Source organism: Melanerpes formicivorus, unplaced genomic scaffold (genome assembly GCF_026170545.1).
Source record: "Melanerpes formicivorus ecotype bairdi unplaced genomic scaffold, bMelFor1.0.p_v2 SCAF_15, whole genome shotgun sequence".
In the NCBI taxonomy this organism is placed as follows: Eukaryota; Metazoa; Chordata; class Aves; order Piciformes; family Picidae; genus Melanerpes; species Melanerpes formicivorus.
Genome location: NW_027142367.1, coordinates 7,234,774 through 7,255,835, shown reverse-complemented (window position 1 = coordinate 7,255,835; position 21,062 = coordinate 7,234,774). Strand labels below are relative to the sequence as shown.

Here is a 21,062-nt window from a genome sequence, read left to right as displayed (position 1 = left end):
TATTTGAAAAGTCCTGGCAGTCAGGTGAAGTCCCTGGAGACTGCAAGAAGAGAACATTACACCCATTTTAAAAAATTATAAAGAAAGAGGACCCTGGAAATTACTGACCTGCCAGCCCTGCCTCTGTGCCTGGGCAGACCATGGAATGGATCCTCCTAGAAGCTGTACTAAAGTGCATGGAGGACAGGGAGGGTGATTCGAGACAGCCATCATGGCTTAAACAAAGGCAAGTCCTGCCTGACTAACCTAGTGGCATTCTGTAATGGTGGAACCACATCAGTGGACAAGGGAAGACAAAAGATGTCATCTGTCTGGACTTCTGTAAAGCCTTTGACTCAGTCCCCCACAAAATCCTTCTCTCTAAACTGGAGGTACATGGATTTGATGGGTGGACTGTCCAGTGGATAAGGAATTGGTTGGAAGATTGAATCCAAAGCATAGTGGTCAACAGCTTGATGTCCAGATGGAGATGGGTAACAAGTGGTGTCCCTCAGGGGTGGTGTCCCTCAAGGGGTCTATATTAGGATGAATGCTGTTCAATATTTTCATCAGTGATATTAACAGCAAGACTGAGTGCACCCTCAGCAAATCTGCAGATGATACCAAGCTGAGTGGTGTGGTTGATAAGACCGAAGGACAGGATGCCATGCAGTGGGACCTGGACAGGTTGAAGAGGTGGGCTGAAGAAAATCTCATGAGGTTCAATGAGGCAAAGTGCTGGTTCCTGCACGTGGGCTGAGGCAGTCCTCAATACCAATACAGGCTGGGAGATGATGAGATTGAGAGCAGCCCTGCAGAAAAGGACATGGGAGTGCTGGTGGATGAGAAGCTGGACATGAGCTGACAATGTACACTTGCTGCCCAGAAGGCCACTCGCATCCCTGGGCTGCACCAAGGAGGGGGTGCCTAAAGGAGGCCTGGGAAAGGACTGTTTGGAAGGGCTTGTAGCAATAGGATGAGGGGCAATGGTTTTAAACTGGAGCAGGGTAGATTTAAGTTAGACATAAGGAAGACATTCTTTACTATGAGAGTGGTGCAATACTAGAACACGTTGCCCAGGGGTGTCATTGAGACCCCTGTCCTTGGAGACATTCAAGATCAGGCTTGATGTGTCCCTGGGCAGCCTGATCTAGTTGGAGGTGTCCCTGCTCACTGCAGGGGGGTTGGACAAGATGACCTCTGAGGGTCCCTTTCAACTCAGTGCAGACTGTGAAGCTGTGTTTCATTATTACACACATTTTGTCAGATTAATATACTGTTTAAGAACCTGTACAGGCAAAACACAGGCAATACTAATGTGATACATTTAAACAAGAATCCTTAGAAAGCCAGAAAGCATTCAAATAGCTTCTATATCGGACAGGAGCATATTCATTTTTAATAATGAACAGCCTTAGATGATTCAAATCATTCGACTCCTAAAAATCAGCACACAGAATAATAACCCTCCATCCATGGTTATTTAGTGCATGCAGCTTGTACTTAGGCAAACAGGACAGCTTGTGTGCTGGGAGTGGGGTGAAACTGCAAGTAATTTATTTTTCAGAACGTTGGAGGCAAAATTGCTTTCTTGGAATGTGGCAATTCCTGAACTTCTGTCTAAGGGAAAGCCAGATGCAATCAGCCGTGTGGATGCCTGAAGCTGGCTTGGCCTTGGGGTTTTCTGCCTGTTAGCTACAGAGTGGGAGGAAGGGGAGGGACTTTGAGCTGGGCTTTATCATCTGGTGCAGAATTTTGTAAGAATTAAATCTGTCTAGCATCATGCAGCTGCATGTTGAGGGACTGGGGATGTTGTTCACACCTCAGTTGTTTAGCTGCCCTGTCTGTAAAAGTGCCTGACAGAAGTCTTCGTGTGTTTTTCTTAGGAGATGCTAACTCCTCATCATCTAAGCTGGTGGGTGGGAGGTCGATGCTGGGTGAGCCAGCAGAGGATGCCTCAGCCATCTTCAGCTCCCAATGCTTAAATAATGAAGTATGGGAGCTATGGAAAAGGAGTTGCAATGGGTAGTGAAAGGGAGGTTCCTTCAAGCCCTGCTGCCTTGTGCAAGGGTGGGGGAATAGTTTATTCTGTTCTTCCCACTTCTGGGCAGTGGTTTAAAGCACTGAAAGGAAATATTTCTTTAGCAGAAGGGAAATATGATACACTAGAAAAAAAACAAACAGCTGTACAAGAGAACATCTTACAAAATGTAAAACATTATAACAAATATTCTGAGTTTGGAGGCTGTGAGTATAGTGGTGGCTTTTAAGGATTTCAAACAAGCAAGTGGTTGGTTCCAGCACTTCAGCACCATTTTTCTCTGGAAAGATTGATGGTCTTAAGATATCAAAATATAAGATGTGCACTTGCAGCCCACAAAGCCAATCAGATCCTGGGCTGCATCAGAAGTGTGGCCAGCAGGTCGAGGGAGGTGATCCTCCCCCTCTACTCAGCTCTGGTGAGACCCCACCTGGAGTACTGTGTCCAGTTCTGAAGCCCCTATTACAAGAGGGATATGGACGTGCTGGAACGTGTCCAGAGAAGGGCCACAAGGATGATCAGAGGGCTGGAGCACCTCTCCTATGAGGACAGACTGAAGGAGTTGGGGCTGTTCAGTCTGCAGAAGAGAAGGCTCCGAGGTGACCTAATTGTGGCCTTCCAGTATCTGAAGGGGGCCTACAGGAAGGCTGGGGAGGGACTTCTCAGGATGTCAGGTAGTGATAGGACTAGGGGGAATGGAATGAAGCTGGAGGTGGGGAGATTCAGGCTAGATGTGAGGAGGAAGTTCTTCACCATGAGAGTGGTGAAGCCCTGGAATGTGTTGTCCAGGGAGGTGGTTGAGGCCCCATCCCTGGGGGTGTTTAAGGCCAGGCTGGATGAGGCTCTGGCCAGCCTGATCTAGTGTGGGGTGTCCCTGCCCATGGCAGGGGGGTTGGAACTAGATGATCCTTGTGGTCCCTTCCAACCCTGACTGATACTATGATACTATGATACTATGATAAGACGAAGACTTGCAGCATTCCTCAGGTGTTTAAGGATGGAGTAGCTGTCACAGTCATGCTTGTTCCTGTGGGTACTTTGTATTTTACACATTGTAGGAGGTGCAGAAAAGATTCTGCAGGGAAGGAAAAGGAGGCAATGGAAGTCAGAGTGCGCTAGAGGACTGAGGCGAGGCATTTGGAGCAATGTAGAGGAGCAGATCTTGAGTAACCCCTTCTGGACCTTACGAGGAAGAGAGTTTTACCTACACCTGTAACTGGTTTCTTTGAGAAAGAGCTGCCCTGGCTTGGAGGTTTTCATAACTCTCCACCCATTGATTTGATTTTATTTCAGTTTGTATATGCTATGGAGAAGGACAGAAGGGACTTTATTCTTCAGGTTGAGTGGATATCTTTCTCTGACCGTTGGGTCTTGGGGCTGTCCAAAGTCAGTGTTATTGTAACTGTGGTTTGTGGCAGTGGGTATTAAGGAAAATCATTTTACAATCCATGTTTACTTTATTTTAATATTAAGTGGAGCTAAGTGCACTCCATTTCACTAATTGAATCTTTATTTAATTGTTGGTAACAAATGCAAATGCTTGAAGAAGAGTTTCTTATAAAATGTTTTCCTTAGGAATCAAGTTGTGTTTCCTCTGTCCCTGAAGTTTTTGTTTCATTTCCTGGTCTTTAGGATTCCACGTTACGGTTGCCTGTGACATACTTACAAAGAGAGCAGCTCCGTCACCAAGGAATGCTGCAAAATGTTTAATCTAGCATTTCTTAGTGATGAAATTAAAGAAGATAAGAATAAAAGCCCTGCAACAGCAAAATCTATTTCCAGCAGCTTCTGCATAGAAACAGCATCATACACAGCACACCAGAATGCTTCCAGCCTTACCTGCTTTCCATAAACCCAGAAAGAGGCTCTGTGTAGGAAGGAGGGAGGTGGACGGATGTCTCCTACTATTAACACCAGGGATAGATAGGTAGTGGGAAGAATTTTCAGAAGGTGCCTGTACACTGTTTTTCTCATGGAGAGAAGTAATGTGAGAGCATCCAAACTGTTGTGCAGAAGTGCTGGGGCCCAGGAAATGCAAGCTAATGGATTGTTTTCAACCTATTATTTAACTGAGTACCAAGGGCTGGAACATTTTAAAAGGCTGATATGTGGGGAATTTATCTGCTGTGCCTCTTTGTAACCTGCATGGAGGCAGGTGTGTCTGTGTAATGGCCAGGTACAGATGAGGGTGAAAATGGGAAAAAAATCAGGAAGGAAGCTGTATTAACAATAATGTGCTGGTGACCTATTTATGTGTAACATAGGGAGAGGGAAGGAAAAGCCTCATTGATGAGTTACAACTGAATGTGTACGGTTGAGCCTTGTACCTCTCTTGTTCCCCTCCTCTACTTCGGCTGGAGCCAGTGCCACAGAGAGGGCTTTGTATCGGCCAGATGCTGCTCTCTGTTTTCTATTTTCATCTCTCAGAGCAGGCTTCAATAACACTGCAGTTACGTCTTCTGGTATTTAGTGCTTTCCAACACTACAGCTTTTTGTTGCTAGGAATTGTGTGGTGATGAGAGGAACAGCAAGGAAGTTCTGCAGTCTGCAGGGGGTTGCCTCAGCTTAAAGTGCTCTGTTGTACATCTCTCCAAACACCATGAAAAATCTGTTCAATGACTGGTTGGAAGACAGGAGCCTTGTTCACGTACACAATATGATTGCCCCTCTGCAAGCAGCTCTGCAGTTTATGGAACAAGAGGACACAGTCTCAAGCTGTGCCAGGGGAGGTCTAGGCTGGAGATTAGGAGGAAGTTCTAAACAGAGAGAGTGATTGCCCATTGGAATGGGCTGCCCAGGGAGGTGGTGAAGTCACCATCACTGGAGGTGTTCAGGAGAAGACTTGATGGGGTGCTTGGCTGCATGGTCTTGTTGATTAGGTGGGTTGGATGATAGGTTGGACGCGATGATCTTGAAGGTCTCTTCCAACCTGGTCTGGTCTATTCTATTCTATTCTATTCTATTCTATTCTATTCTAAATGAGAGTACATGATAGAAAATTCTTTACTGTTCAACCTCAGAGCCAAGGGAGTTCCAGTCTGCTCTACTGGTAACCATATCACAAGTTACTCCAGGTGACAGGGACCCGCAGCTGGGGTGCCCATGGCTCCTGTTGCTGCCATTGGTGATGTCTGGTTGAAGGTGAACCCCTGTCTCAGCATCTTCTGCAACACCCCGTGTACTGGAATAGCTGGGTCATTTGCAGACAGGGCTGTATGTAGCAACTGTTTGTTTCTGTTTGTGCTCCAGGTGCTAAAGAAGCAGAATTTGCTTCATGCATCTTTACACACATTTTGCAGAGCTAGGACACTGCTTGAAGGCAGCAGTGGTGGTGTCATTACAGCTGTTGGAGGAGCTAATGAGCAAATTTTAGGTTTAGGCAGGAGATTTTTGTTTTAATTTGCTGTGATAAACCTTCAAGCTATGATGTTTCCTCTTATACTCTAGGATTAGGAACCATTTCCTCCAAGCTTCTTTTTCAGAGTTTGCCACTTCATTTTGCCTTCTTGTTTTAGGCAAAACTCTTGGTATGTCCATCCCTCAGTTGCTGTCAATTTTAAAAGGAGGATACTTTTTCCTTCACTGTTGTCCAGGGGGACGTGTTTATTGTTGCCTTTGAAGTAGAAACTGATCTGCATATTGGAACAGCTCTGCAAAACTTAAAAAAATATTTCTGTTGAAAGGATCCTCTCTTAAGTTAGATGAGAAATGAAATTTGAACAAAACACTCCATTGTGCCATCTTGTGGTGTCCCTGCTCTTGTTCAGTAAGTTAAATTGAAGGGTGCTTCTGTTCTCTTTAAACACAGCAGATTTATTGCCAACAGATCTGGTATCTGACCCCACCTTTTTGTAAGAAAGCATTTCAACCAAAAAACCTTCCCCATACCATCATTTGCCATCCAGAAAATATGGAAATGGGTGGCCCATAATGGATCAGGCTTGTGCTTTTAGTGCAGTGTGACAGCAGTAAGGACTAGTGAAAACCTGTGCTCTGTGGTGGCAAGGCAGGTGGGCAGACTATTTGTCTGTGGCTACAGCAAGGGGACCTTGTTGAGGAAGGTGTGGAATCCTTCAGGAAAGATCACAGAGTAGCACTCAGCAGAGTCATCTTTGTGGGGACGGCTGAGGTCATTGCTTGTGCTGAAGAGCATGACCCCATCTTGGGGAGGAGTAAATTGTACTAATGCAAACAGCAGCTTCCCTCGCTACTGAGGACCTGCTCTGGGGTGTTTTGTTTTAGGTCTTTGGCTGGCCACACAGGCACCAGTGATTTAGGCAGGCCTGGGAATGTGTTCAACTTGGCTACGGTCCAGTAGGGGGAAATTCTGGTTTTGTGTGTGAATGCCAAGAACTGAATTGCACTTACATTTTCCTGAAGGATCTTCCCCATCTGCAAAAGGTTGTTTTAGTGTTGGTGACTAAGTAGGTAGGCATATAGACCAGGAGTTAATAAAGTTTCTCAATGGTTCTATCATAGGTGACACCTTTAAAGTAGAGACACCAAACAATCAGAAGAATTTAACCCTGGGCATTTAAGAGGGCTGTGGGTGAGGGTGGTGGTGCTGTGAGCCCATGGATTGCGGCTGAACTGGGTTGCCTTGCTGGTGTCAGCACTTTGCAGAGAAAACCACCCTATGCCAAGTTGTTGAAAAGCTGTGGTCTAGGGCTGGCTGGCAAGAAAGTGGGTGGGATGTGGAGGAGAATTGGAAGAAAAAAGTGAAAACTAGTGGTTTGAGGTAAGAGCAGAGTAACAGGACAATACAAGGAAAGAATGAAGAATATTAACAGTAATACCAGTAAAAGAATGTGTAAAGCAAATGATGCACAGTGCAGTTGCTCACCACCCAGAAGCCAATGCCCAGCCTGTTCCCAAGCCACAATTTGTCCTTGCACCTTGCCCTGGCCATCTCCCTCAGTTTATATACTAAACATGATGTTATATGGTATCGAATGTCCCCTTGGCTTGTTTGGGGCATCTATCCTGGCTGTGTCTCCTCCCAGCTTCTTGTGAAAATTAACTCTCTGCCAGCCAAAACAATACTGCTGCTTCAGAAGCAGTGTACATGTTTGTGTTGTGCTTGAGATAATCAGCCCTCCAAAAAGACCTCCAAGATGTCAGCCTGCCTCTTTGTGTAGGGAGGCTCAGTGCTTTAAAAGGGGAATGCCTTGCTTGAAACCAGCGCTAATATGTCTAATATGATGCTGAAAGAGGCCTTTTATCTAATCGAACTCCAGTCGCTTCAGGATGGAGCCTTTACAGCACCAGGCATACAACCCAGGAAATGAACAGTCGATCCTGAAGGGACTGGGAGAGACCGGATGCTCTAACATGTATTGATTAATCTGTATTTTAACAAAGCAAAAACTGTATTAAGTGCTGCTGCTTTGCCTCATGTTATTATGTGTACACAAGAGAGGAATCAGTAGTGGTAATGGAAGGATTATTACAGAAATCATAAGGCAACTAATGTGAAACTTAAAAAAAAAGGGTATTTGGGGTAATAATGGTAATGAATAATGATAAAAATAGGAATGATATAACTGAGAGGTGTATAAAGAAAAGCAACTTGTCTTCCTGCCTTTAAGGACTTCTCAAAATGATGAACATCTCAATAGGAAAACTTGTCACATGTGCTTCTTTCCTTAAGCAAATTGTAATGGAATAGACTGAAGCAGTTTTGAGGCTGACAAAATGGCAGGTGCAGGGGAAGAAAGAAACTATAGTGGAAGGAAAAGATCAGAGAGTGTATTTTAAGATGTAAAGCTACAACAGTTGATCCAAAAAAGTACTAAGCTTTATATATATATACTATATATACACATACACATATTCATACACATTATTTTTATATATATATTCCCCCTCTACTCAGCTCTGGTGAGACCCCACCTGGAGTACTGCTGGAGCCCCTATTACAAGAGGGATATAGAGGTGCTGGAGCGTGCCCAGAGAAGGGCCACGAGGATGATCAGAGGGCTGGAGCGCCTCTCCTATGAGGACAGACTGAAGGAGTTGGGGCTGTTCAGTCTGCAGAAGAGAAGGCTCTGAGGTCCTAATTGCGGCCTTCCAGTAGCTGAAGGGGGCCTCCAAGAAGGCTGGGGAGGGACTTCTCAGGCTCTCAGGTAGTGATAGGACTAGGGGGAATGGAATGAAGCTGGAGGTGGGGAGATTCAGGCTGGACATGAGGAGGAGGTTCTTCACCATGAGAGTGGTGAAGTCCTGGAATGGGTTGTCCAGGGAGGTGGTTGGGGTGCCATCCCTGGAGGTGTTTAAGCCCAGGGATGAGGCTCTGGGCAGCCTGATCTAGTGTGGGGTGTCCCTGCCCATGGCAGGGGGGTTGGAACTAGATGATCCTTGTGATCCCTTCCAACCCTGACTGATACTGTGATACTATGATATATATTTATTTATATGACTTCCTGAGGCCCTTGAAATGCTGAGATGGTTTGATTTTAGTTTGTATTCAATCATGAAGCCATGAATCCTCACTGTGTTTTCCAGAACTGTTTATTTCTGGGTATTCTTAAGTGAGTAGTAGTAATTTTAAAAAAGATTTCTTACATTTACTCCTGAATTTGAAACCTCTTTAAATATAGATAAGGTGGCTGGAGTTGTTGTGGTCTGTTTGGCTGAATAGCACAGAAGTGTGTCGCTGTAATGATCCTCAGACTGACTGCCAGGTATGGTGTCTGGGTTCATCCAGTGCAGCCCTGTTAATTTAACCTACAGTGCTAAAATGAGTAATGAGGCTCAGAATTTGACAGTAAGTCACAAAATAGTATCATAGTTTCATTCAGGGTTGGAAGGGACCACAAGGATCATCTAGTTCCAACCCCCCTGCCATGGGCAGGGACACCCCACACTAGATCAGGCTGGACAGAGCCTCATCCAGCCTGCTCTTAAACACCTCCAGGGACAGGGCCTCAACCACCTCCCTGGACAACCCATTCCAGGGTCTCACCACTCTCATGGTGAAGAACTTCCTCCTCACATCTAGCCTGAATCTCCCCACCTCCAGCTTCATTCCATTCCCCCTAGTCCTGTCACTACCTGAGATCCTGAGAAGTCCCTCCCCAGCCTTCCTGTAGGCCCCATTCAGATATTGGAAGGCCACAATGAGGTCACCTCGGAGCCTTCTCTTCTGCAGACTGAACGGCCCCAACTCCCTCAGTCTGTCCTCACTGGAGAGGTGCTCCAGCCCTCTGATCATCCTCATGGCCCTTCTCTGGACACCTTCCAGCACCTCCACATCCCTCTTGTAATAGGGGCTCCAGAACTGGATGCAGTACTCTAGGTGGGGTCTCACCAGAGCTGAGTAGAGGGGGAGAATCACCTCCCTCGACCTGCTAGCCACACTTCTCCTGATGCAGCCCAGAATCTGTGTGTTTATGTTTTGTTGATATACTTGCTGAAGATTTGTGTTCAAATTAATTTTCTATACTGAAACAAGCTATTTGTTCTGTTAAATAGCAGGACATGGGTCTTTGGAGAAATAATTTGCAGCCTATGTTTGTGGTGAATTAGTTTTTCAATTTTTAACTTGTTTCATGTACATTGTGAGCAGTGTAGGGAGCGCTGCAGGATTTGGAATTATAAAAACATTAAGAAATCATCAAGTCAGGTATCTCTGGGTGCAGTCATTTAACATAGAAATGATAATCCTATTTTTTATGCTTGGAACAAGCCAGAGTAGGAGGACAGAGCAAAGCTACTGTAAACTAAATAGAATTGTCATTTATTGTTCCTTCCATGGTGCAGCAGCCAGGTTGTGTACCCTGTAGAAAATGTGCCTTAGATGTGCTTGTTGCCTTCACATCAGTCACTTGCAAGCATTTTGGCTTACAGAATCCCCTCCTGGGTGGATTTACTCTTCATGTGTTTATCTGTTGATGGGAATCCTTTAACTTTATTAATGATTGAATACTACTTGTGACCAACAATATGTTTATGGAAGAATGAGGCTGTGACTCTTGGGCTGAACAAGAAATTGTTTTCTTATCAAAAGATAAGGTAGGTTATATATCCTGTGCCCAGCTGACATTCCTGATGGTTTGTGAGTAAGGGAATGCTTTGTTTCGGGGTTGTCCCTGGAATTAGGGGTCTGTCTACTCCTTTGAATCCCTGGTTTTTAGTGCTTTTGACCACGATCCTCCTCCTCCTGTGCTCAAGGCTCCTCAAGTGCTAAATAAGCCCAATGTTGGCAGTATCTTCTTCATAACGTGCTTGAGAACTGCTAGAGAGAAACTGGTGACTACTTTTACTTTTTACTTTGTAAGAAGAAATGAAAAACGTCAGGAAATCCATAATCTACCCATTCATAAACCCTATCTCTCCCGGATACTTCTGAAAGCTGTAAACAATTGTGCAGTTAAGCACATACTCGTTATTCATGTCCCAGGAATGCAGAGACCTGGGGCTTCTTTCACAAAAAGAGCTTGGTGCTTTTAAAAGGGGACTTGAGCTGTCAGTGTGAAAACACCTCCGGTGCCTCTGCCTTTGGCGCCAGCATCGTATTTCGCAAGGGAAGGGGTAGTGGTGCTTTGTTTTAAGTAGCCTGTGCTGTATGTTCCGTTGCCCTTGTAAGCACTAACAACCGTGCAGAATCCTATTGACCGAGACATGGGCGAGCCGGTCTTTTAATACCCATTATTTGTTTATGCACTGCAACTTTATCAAGGAGAAGGAGGTCACTGAAAACTGTTGGTGTTCAGCAGTGTATCCAACAAGTTTCAAGCTGATTTGGGGTAGTGGCTGCTATGTTGTTAAACGTGAATAAAAGCGGTGGTGTTGAAATGCAGATGTCTCATACAGTTTTGAAAAGCCTGAAAAAACAACCCAGCCCCCAAAACAAACAGCAACAAAAAAACCCCAAACAATCAGAAAGCAGTAAACTAAAGATGATCCTGTCAAAGGTCATTATGCATACTCAAGGATTGTATTGGTTAAATATTATGATAAATTCCAAACCTCTCCTTGGCCAGTTCTGCCGTTGTCAATAAATAAAACAAATCTGATCTGCAGCTGTCAAGATGAGACATGAATTTTGCAGTAACCTTATCTTCAACTGGCTTTCTGTAAAAATCCAGCACATTGTTTGTGACAGTCTTAACTGTGAAAACTGTAGGAACCTCAGTGTTATGAGATTAGAGGGCTCAGGCTTTCTTGCACCGTCTTATTTCTCAAGAGTAGTTTCTTTACCTGCTGAGTGAGGAGTGTCATCTTACAGCAGTCCTCTCCTTTGTATGTAAATGCACTTTCTTAAGGTGACTACTTCAGCTTTTCTGATCTTAGCAAGATCACCCTGGGAGCATTGGTGCATCTGCCATGAGAATATAGGCTGAGATGCTCTGTTGTGATACAGCCTTCTGGTTACCTGGTTTGCATTTGGACAGCTTGTGTACTGTAGTTGTGTTAAGGGGACCCTGTAATGCTCATAAAGTAGCTTGAACCTGTATATGCAGGAAACCATTTTGTAACAGGATTGACATGATTCTCCTACAGCCATTTGTCCCGCTGTGGTGACACACACAAGTGCCAGCCTCTCTAGTCTTGGACCGCTACCGAGAAGAGAAATATGGAAAGCAGCTCTTCAACAGCTGTCATTCCTTTTTTCTGTCTCACTCCTGCACCTGAGATGTGGTGACCCAAAACAGATCAGGAGAAGCTGTTGCAGCTCCTCTGTGTACTGCTCTGGAGGCATTTTGCTGGTGGTGCTGAGTGCAGGAAGGGTGCCTGATCATCTACCCCTGGGTAGCTTGTTTGTGAGGGAGATGATGAGCAAAAGGGGCACTCTTCTTATGGATTGCAAAGCTTTTCTTTTGAGCTTGTAATGGTGTGACTGACAATGTGATCTTCCTTAGAGAGTCCTAGGAGAGTGACGCAGGCCTTACAGCAGGTGGCTGCCCTGAGGAGGTGGGTGAAGGAGGAAAAAGCATCAAGGTTTTATTACTGCAAGAGACAACTGCTGTCAAGCTGCAGAAACTGTGGCTGTGCAGTGGTAAAACCTCTTGGGTTGACCCTTCGCCTCTTTTTGCATGCTGGGTTATGGAGGGTATACTTCTGGTATGCACAGCTGGGAGGAGAGAGAGAGCAGAAGAGACTGCTTCAGCACCACATGAGTGCAAGGGGACAAGTCATGTCTGTCTGACAAAGCCTGGATGTGCCAACTGACTGGCAGCAGTGGAATGCCAGCCAGCAGAATAGGCCTTGAGTGAAGAGGTGAGCCTTGCAGGAGGCAATGGTTACTATTCCATGGTGGTTTGGCTCTACATGCATGATTACCAGAACACTAGTTATGATCACATAATCCCTGAAACAATCTGCTAACATCCAGCACTAGTACAACATTTTTGTTCTTAGGTTTCAGTAAGATGTGGTTCAGCTGGTGTACTGAAGCTGAAACTCAATCTCCAAAGCGTTTCAGCAGGATTCAGAGTTGGGTGCTGGGTTGCCTTCTCAGCCTGGTTCTCCCTGTCCAAGTGAGGAAATTTTGTGTCAATCTACTCACTGGAAATGGATAATTACGGAGCTAAACTGGGTTCTGGAGGTTCCAGCTGTGTGAACATCTCGCTAAATGCTGTGGGATTTGAATCCAGATGTTTGAACTAAGTTTGTTTCAGTTTGTTGTCTGGCAAAAGATGGAGCCAGCAGCAGCTAATGCCAGGTAAATCAGAAAGCTATAGCTTAGTTTTGTGGAATGAGTTGTCATAGTATCATAGTATCAGTCAGGGTTGGAAGGGACCACAAGGATCATCTACTTCCAACCCCCCTGCCATGGGCAGGGACACCCCACACTAGATCAGGCTGGCCAGAGCCTCATCCAGCCTGGCCTTAAACACCTCCAGGGACGGGGCCTCGACCACCTCCCTGGACAACCCATTCCAGGGTTTCACCACTCTCATGGTGAAGAACTTCCTCCTCACATCTAGCCTGAATCTCCCCACCTCCAGCTTCATTCCATTCCCCCTAGTCCTGTCACTACCTGACATCCTGAGAACTCCCTCCCCAGCCTTCCTGTAGGCCCCCTTCAGATCCTGGAAGGCCACAATTAGGTCACCTTGGAGCCTTCTCTTCTGCAGACTGTACAGCCCCAACTCCTTCAGTCTGTCCTCATAGGAGAGGTGCTCCAGCCCTCTGATCATCCTTGTGGCCCTTCTCTGGACACGTTCCAGCACCTCCACATCCCTCTTGTAATAGGGGCTCCTGAACTGGACACAGTACTCCAGGTGGGGTCTCACCAGGGCTGAGTAGAGGGGGAGGATCACCTCTCTCGACCTGCTGGCCACACTTCTCCTGATGCAGCCCAGGATCTGATTGGCTTTGCGGGCTGCAAGTGCACATTGAGAGCTCATGTTGAGCTTTTTGTCCACCAGCACCCCCAAGTCTCTCTCCTCAGGGCTGCTTTCCAGCCAGTCACTGCCCAGCCTGTATTTGTGCCTGGGATTGCCTCGACCCAGATGCAGGACCCTGCACTTGCTCTTATTGAACTTCATGAGGTTGGCTTGTGCCCACCTCTCCAGCCTGTCAAGGTCCCTCTGGATGGCCTCCCTTCCCTCCAGCGTGTCTGCTGCACCACACAGCTTGGTGTCATCAGCAAACTTGCTGAGGGTGCACTCAATGCCACTGTCCATGTCACCCACAAAGATGTTGAACAAGACAGGTCCCAGGACTGATCCCTGAGGGACTCCACTTGTCACTGGCCTCCACTGGGACATGGAGCCATTGACAGCCACTCTTTGGGTGTGGCCATCAAGCCAGTTCCTTATCCATCTAGTGGTCCACCCATCAAACCCATGTGTCACCAGTTTGGAGAGCAGGATGTGGTGTGGGACAGTGTCAAAGGCTTTGCTCAGGTCCAGGTAAATGACATCAGTTACTCGCCCCTCATCAAAGCCCCTTTAGCAAAGCCTGAAACCTTCGAGTGGGATGTGCTATGAGAGATTGGAGTGGTGCTTTTATATATCATTATGTATTGACTGGCAGTAACTTCCAAAATACGTGGTTTGTTGTGTGTTTTTCCCAGAGTCACTAGCCTCACTAATACAATGAGTGCTGGAGAAGAAATACTGGTGGTGTCAATGACAAATCTTTGCATTGTTACTCTAGAAATGCACCAAGTGTGTCCAAAAGAAAGTGTTTGCTTGTGATCTCTTATCTAACTGTGTTGTGTTTATCTTGAACATTTTTGTTATATTAACTACATCATATGTTCCTGGTAGGACTTCTTATCCTTGCTTTTTTTCTTTTTAATTGTCACTAGGATTGGGATGAGATGTTCCTGAGAGATGGATCAAATGTATCTCTTCACATGGACACTGTACTAACTAGCTTATAGCTGATCAGATTCCATCAGTCTGCACTGTGCTCTACTGTACTGTACTGTGCCCAGCTTTGCTTCCTTCAGTGCATGACAGTAAAGGGAACGGAGAGTCACTGTGCTAGAGGCTTTTTCCTTTTGGTTTTAGGACTTTCCTGGAAAAGAATTTTTCATAATGTTCCTGATTAATTAGGTATTTCTTACAAATACTGTTGTGTTTCTTTCAATAGGTGTTGGCATCATGTCGGGCATTTCTTTTAACATCTCGGATTCCCACCAAGGTAAAGCCACTGTGTTTCTCTAAATATTCTGGTTTGTTGGGGTTTTTTTTAAAGATATAAATGTAAGTTGCATAAACTTAACATATTTTATACTTGTACATCTGTCTAAAAAAGAAAAAACTGAGGAATGGTATTTTGCATGGTGTTGAGTTTAAGTGGTGCTTCTGTTCGCGTGAGTGGGTTTGTCAATGTATAGATACTGTTTCAGAGGAATTTTAACTTCTAGAAACGCAGATGGCTGAAGGATTGTGCTGGAAACACCAGCCTGAAGAACTGTGAGGTGATCCTGCTAACCTTTGTTGCAGGACAGTTTAACTCCAAACAAGCTGATGGTGTTACTCCGTTTAGTGTTTGTAGTGCCAAACAGGAGTATATTTGATTTGGAGGCAGAAATGAAGTTGATTTTTATTACATTTCAGTGTTCCTGGTAATTTCTGTGGTTCATTTTGGAAAGCACCTTGCCAGCCTGCATTGCCACTGTCAGTGATTTATTTTTTTTTTCTATTTCTCTTGCAATTCATAGTGATAGTTTTAGCAGAGAAGAATAATTTCCACATGAATGAAAGTGACTGATGTGGAAGAACACCTCTTGTCCAGCTTGGAATCAGTGAATAGGAATTCAGCATGTGTTCTATTTTCCTGTGTTGCATGCATGTGTGGGTGGGGGTCTGGTATTGGAAGTATAGGTATGAGTGAATACATATGCTTTATAGATCAATAAATAGAATGATCAGATTTTCACTTATGGTGACTGGTAAATGTGACTATCCCTTACTTATCATTTAAAGATACTGACTGGCTCATGGGATGAAGTTTGAATTTAATTTCTGCAGAAATTCACTCTGTCCTTGTGGCACAGATACCTTTGGGTGGTCCTCTTGGGGTTTAGATTGCTGCAGATTGCAGCCTGTTTTTAAGACAGGGTTTGTAACTGGTTGCACAGAATCGTAGAGCCAGTTGGTGAACAGCTCAGACCACAGTGCAGTAGCAATATGATGGACAGGTGGTGATGGTGATCTTGTTAAATAATAGCAGAGCCATTGTAATTCATCAGAAAGCTCTTGAAGGCTGGGGTTCGGTGTGCTAAGAAATAGCTGTACTTCTAGTTTAACATTACAGACACTTCGCAAAACTTCATTTACTGAGTTGACAAACTTGTTTCTGTTTTCATGGGAATCTAGAGTAAGTACAGTGGCATAACAACATTGTTACTTCAATGATAACAAAGGGCAGAAAAGTGATCAGAAGAAACTGCATCTGCTCATGGTTTACATCAAAATTAAATGTTGTCTATCCCAGCAGCTATTAGGATGGTTGAAAGTGCATTCTTTTTCTAGCAGGATGAGTGAAACTTACTGAATTTCCTGAAGTCTGTACTCACTTCAAAAGCTGCTCAGGAGCTTTCTGAGCAAAAGAACTGTATAACTGGCATGTCACTAGCAAGACAGCTGAGAACATGCAGCAGACACGTATTTCCTCCAGGGACCTCGCACAAAATTGAGGGCACTGAAAGGCATCCAGTTCTGAGTGACTGTTACTACTGCATCTTGTTCTAAGTTTCACTTTTTTTCTTAACCAATGCTGTTGAGATGTATTTACTAAACAAGGATCAAAGTTAAAAGGAGTAAAGGTTGGTTAACTATAATACCAATCCACGTGATCTAGTGTGAGGTGTTCCTTCCCATGGCAGGGAGGTTGGAACTAGATGATCCTTGAGGTCCCTTCTAACCCTAACAATTCTATGATTCTGTGATTATCCTTAGAACAAGGATGTTGCAATTGCCACTAACTAACTTTACATTCAGGAGCAATTAGTTAATTTCCACTAACCTTGATGGATTGACAGGGAAGGGAAGGGAAGGGAAGGGAAGGCAAGGCAAGGCAAGGCAAGGCAAGGCAAGGCAGGGCAGGGCAAGGCAAGGCAAGGCAAGGCAAGGCAAGGCAAGGACTTTAAAAGCCAGAACTAGTTCTTGCTACATTCTATATAATGTAGAATATATAGTTGCAACATAAGTAAATGTTATATTGATAAGCTTATGAAATATTTGTGGGAGTGTATTCAGGTTTATATTGCCAGTCTTCATTAAATTTTGATTGTAATATTTGGAACCAGTGAAATTATCTGTCTTGGTAACTAACTTAGAGTCATAGAATTGTTAGGGTTGGAAGGGACCTCTAGGATCATCTAGTTCCAACCCCTCATCTCACACTAGATCACATTGCCCAGAGCCACATCCAGCCTGGCCTTAAAAACCTCCAGGGATGGGGCTTCCACCACCTCCCTGGGCAACCTGTTCCAGTGTCTCACCACCCTCATGGGGAAGAACTTCTTCCTAACATCCAATCTGAATCTACCCATTTCTATTTGTTTTTCATTCCTCCTAGTCCTATCACTACCTGACACCCTGAAAAGTCCCTCCCCAGCTTTCTTGTAGGCCCCCTTCAGATACTGGAAGGCCACAATTAGGTCTTCTTGGAGCCCTCCCATCTCCAGATTGAACAGCCCCAACTCTCTCAGTCTGTCCTCATAGGAGAGGTGCTTCAGCCCTCTGATCATCCTTATGGCCTTCTCTGGACACATTCCAGCATCTCCAGATCCTTCCTGTAATAGGGGCTCCAGAACTGGATGCAGTACTCTGGGTAAAAACTTGATAATAAATGAGATTATATTTTTTAAATTCTTGTAAAAATTATTTAATATCGTGAAGTAGATTATGTTTAGAATGTGTTCTATACTTTGGCTGCAAAGCAAGAACTATAAACCACATTTTTAAGTAGAGAAATGAACCAAAGATGAACTCTAGAGATGTTGCTGTGTTTGCTGCTATTTGTTAATTTTAGTCAAGAGGATTTTTGCAGGTTGGGTTCTCGAGTGAGTCTAGATCTGGGTAAATTTTCTCAAGGGTAGGAAAGTATTTTTGATTGTGCGTACATATATATGTTTGCACATATACAGTACCTCAGCAAAAGGAGAACTTTTCAATCTGGTAGGTAAGTAATTTGCCAAATAGGATTTCAAAGTGTTACCTGAAATGGCTTTGTGATTTGGGTAAACAAATGTTAAGTAGTCTCATGTGTTTGTTTAATTTGACTAGCAGTGGAGTAAAAGAACCTTTCACTTCTGTATGTGTAGCCTAGCTTACTCCAGTAGCTAGCAGGAGTTGCTATGGATTTTTTTAATATTTCTTTTTAAAAATTCTTTCTGACCTGAATAAACTGCACCAGGGCTATGTCTTATCATCACAAAAGACTGTCAGTCTTCACTGAGAAATAAGGCACAGAAGGGGCCCGAAGAGAAGCGAGTGTCTTGCCCTTGAATAAATTCAAGGCACTGGTGTGGGCATGCTCACTTCAGCTGTTGTGGCACCCCTGTGGTGGTCTGAAACTGCCCACTCGCTATGGATGCTGCCTCTGCAGCAGAAAAAGTGAAACAAAGCATGTGAAGATTTCCAAAAACCTTCAGAGCAAAGTTTGGTTGCCAGGTTAAGTCTTTGGCAGAAGGTGAACTTTGTACAGTAATAGCTGAGAGGTGCTTGTACCTTCTGATGCTGTCAAATTATGAGAGCAACGGAAGAGAATAGGATTTGGGAAATAGACAGCAAAGAACAATGAGTAATAATGTCTTAATCTCTTCAGTTATGAGTGGATAATGTAGCCAAATGCTATAAAAAAAAAGTCTTCTACTTCATAAACAACCCAAAAATTCAATGCATTCTAAATTATAACTATTTTAATTGGAATTTTTTTTGGACAGCTTCATCCTGTGATTGTTTAATGATTTGCTAGTGAGACCATGGCATTTAAGGAGATCCCTCTACTCTCTTGCTGCTTTCTGAAAAATGATTAGCTGATTCTTATGGTTGCAAGCTGGTACCTCCATTCCCAACTTTCCAATGTGCTATTGCAGCTGAGCATTTGAGCTCTGAGCACTCCATAAGTCATTCAGAGTCATCCCTTAGAAAGATTGCCACAGATACAGCAATAGAATAATATGGTGTTTGCCAGTTAGCCTGCGAACACCCTGGCTGTGAAGCTAGGATAAGATAAAGTACAGGAAACTTTGTGCAACACAGACTGCTCAGTTACAATGGTTTTAATGATAAATAAAAGGAAGTGACCATACTGATGCCTTGCCCCTTTAGTTATGATTCGTTCCAAGAGCTTGTTTCTGCATATCTCAGACGTCAAGATGTTTGTCTGCATAGTTTTGAATTCATATCTTACCACACTCCCTGTAGCCTTGGATTTGTCCTTGGAGAAGAGAACTTTCCTGCCTTCTTCCAAGCTTTCATTTGGATTCAGTATGTTCACTCTTCTTCCCTGCCTTTTCTGACTGTTGTCCAGGTAACCCACTCAGGCAAAGCAAATGTATTATTTCCACTCATACTTTCAGACATGCTAAGGCAGTTTTGAGCATTTATATATCTATATCTATCTGTGGTGTTTTCATTTGCATATGTATATGTAAAAAGTGGTGTGTGTGTGCCTCTTCAGCTTCTGTGCAATAAAATTTTCCTCATCTGTGTTGAGTGTAACTAATGAAAGAGTAATCTGTGGTGCTGTAAATATTGTAATTAATGATTATTCAGTCACAAGAATGCACATCAGTAGGGTATTGAATAAAAGATGCTTTTTATGGTAAAACTTTGTTATTAATCTTATTATAAACTCATGTGCTTGTAGCTTGCAGTAGAAGGTCCAATGTGGTATTCACAGTATCACACAGTATCACAGTATCGCCAAGGTTGGAAGAGACCTCGAGGATCACCGAGTCCAACCTGTCACCACAGACCCATGACTAGACCATGGCACCAAGTGCCACGTCCAATCTCCTCTTGAACACCTCAAGGGATGGTGACTCCACCACCTCCCCTGGCAGCCCATTCCAATGACTAATGACTCTCTCGGTGAAGAACTTTCTCCTCACCTCAAGCCTAAAGAAGCTGTAAAAAACAAATGCCAGTGTTCTTTTAGTGGAGAATGCAATCAGATGTTAACAAACACTTAGTGTCAATTACAGAAGCTGATATAAATTGCTCAAGGTTTCTTAACCTCGTTGAAAAGGGTAACTGCTCTTTACAATAAACTGCTATTTGCACTGATGTGACATTTTCTTTTTTTGACTACAGTTGGAACTAACTTTCAGCTACTTGGAAATCCAAGGAGTAACTTCCAGTAAACCAGGTCAGGTGAGTGTATTCTAGATAAAAGACGCTTGTTTACTCATTGCTGTGTCTGTTCTAGTCAAGGGAATGATGCTTTAACATGCGGCTGTCCCCATCTGGTGAGCACACTGTATGTTTACATTCTTATATTCATGATGCTTTAAAGTCTTAATGATAAGAATTTCAAGAGCCAGATTTAGGAATGTGCTGTGGAGGTGGGTTGACAACGAAGAATATTCCTCCTGCCCCCCCCCAAAATATGGTACAAACTTTCATTTGTTTAGTAAATGAGTGTTTTTCTCAGATATGAAAGAACAATGGTGGCTGGTGTGGAATCGTCACCATGTGAGCCTGAAAAGCTTCTCTGATGTCTACCTTTATGGTGAAGCCAAAGGCTACTGCTTGCATTGCAGGCAGAAGTGGTTTGCTTCCAACTGTTCTTGTTGCCGTTACTATATACCACAGAAAGTGTATTTGACAGTCAGTTATATGCCCCAAAAGTGACTGTCAAAGAGAAGGTACTGAAAAGAAGAATGCCTCTTGATACATTTTTCATTCATAAGATGAACGTGTTGACAAGATTTGACAGTTCAATTGTATCAAAGTCTTCATGTGTTTCACATGCATTTGGCTTTTACAGAGATTCTTAAAAATAGGAGCATCTGATACGTTATTTGAATGCTGACAAGGTCTCATTGTGTTTAGCACGTCACCTTTTTAACCTGGCTTTTGAATCCTTCCTTAAAGGAGAGGGAGGGAAAAAAGGTCCAGATGTTTACTATTTAAATGGGGAGACATTTAGTACATTTTGTGCATGTTTTTGTGGCTTAACTTATTTAAGATACTAAAATGCCATGGCAGCTAATGCTAATTATTCCTGGAAGCACAGGCAGGGTTTACAAGTGGTTTTCAGCAGTCTCACTTAGCACACCCTTTTCCTAAAGATTTTCCCAAGGTTTTACATGTTCACATTCAATAGTATTTTAGATGTGTAGGGCTTATGACTGAAGGCAGGCAGAACCCCAGATCATTGCTTGTGGGACAAATGGTATTGTTGGTATTCCTGCAAAGAGCACGTTACATCTGTGATCCCTGAAGGATGTAGTCATGTGCTAGGCATCTTGCAGAAAGCTATGAAGAGCTTTCCACTGGAAGATAAGTGAACAAATGGACATAGTATATAAGGAAACGTTGTGTTAATATTGGTGATGTTGAAAAACAGTAGTAAATTGCCCACTCACTAATTCATCTTCAGGGAGTGATTACAATGGGTTGAG

The 21,062-nt window shown here is 43.8% G+C and overlaps 1 protein-coding gene across 2 annotated transcripts in view; it reads left to right on the top strand.

Moving 5' to 3' along the window:
• CARMIL1 (capping protein regulator and myosin 1 linker 1) overlaps positions 1-21,062 on the top strand; it is a 223,183-nt gene that overhangs the window by 87,044 nt on the left and 115,077 nt on the right. For both annotated transcript variants that reach the window (XM_068147531.1, XM_068147530.1), the window contains exons 3-4: positions 14,570-14,620; positions 19,750-19,809. In XM_068147531.1, coding sequence (XP_068003632.1) covers positions 14,570-14,620; positions 19,750-19,809 — 111 coding nt within the window. The remainder of the gene's footprint in view (positions 1-14,569; positions 14,621-19,749; positions 19,810-21,062) is intronic.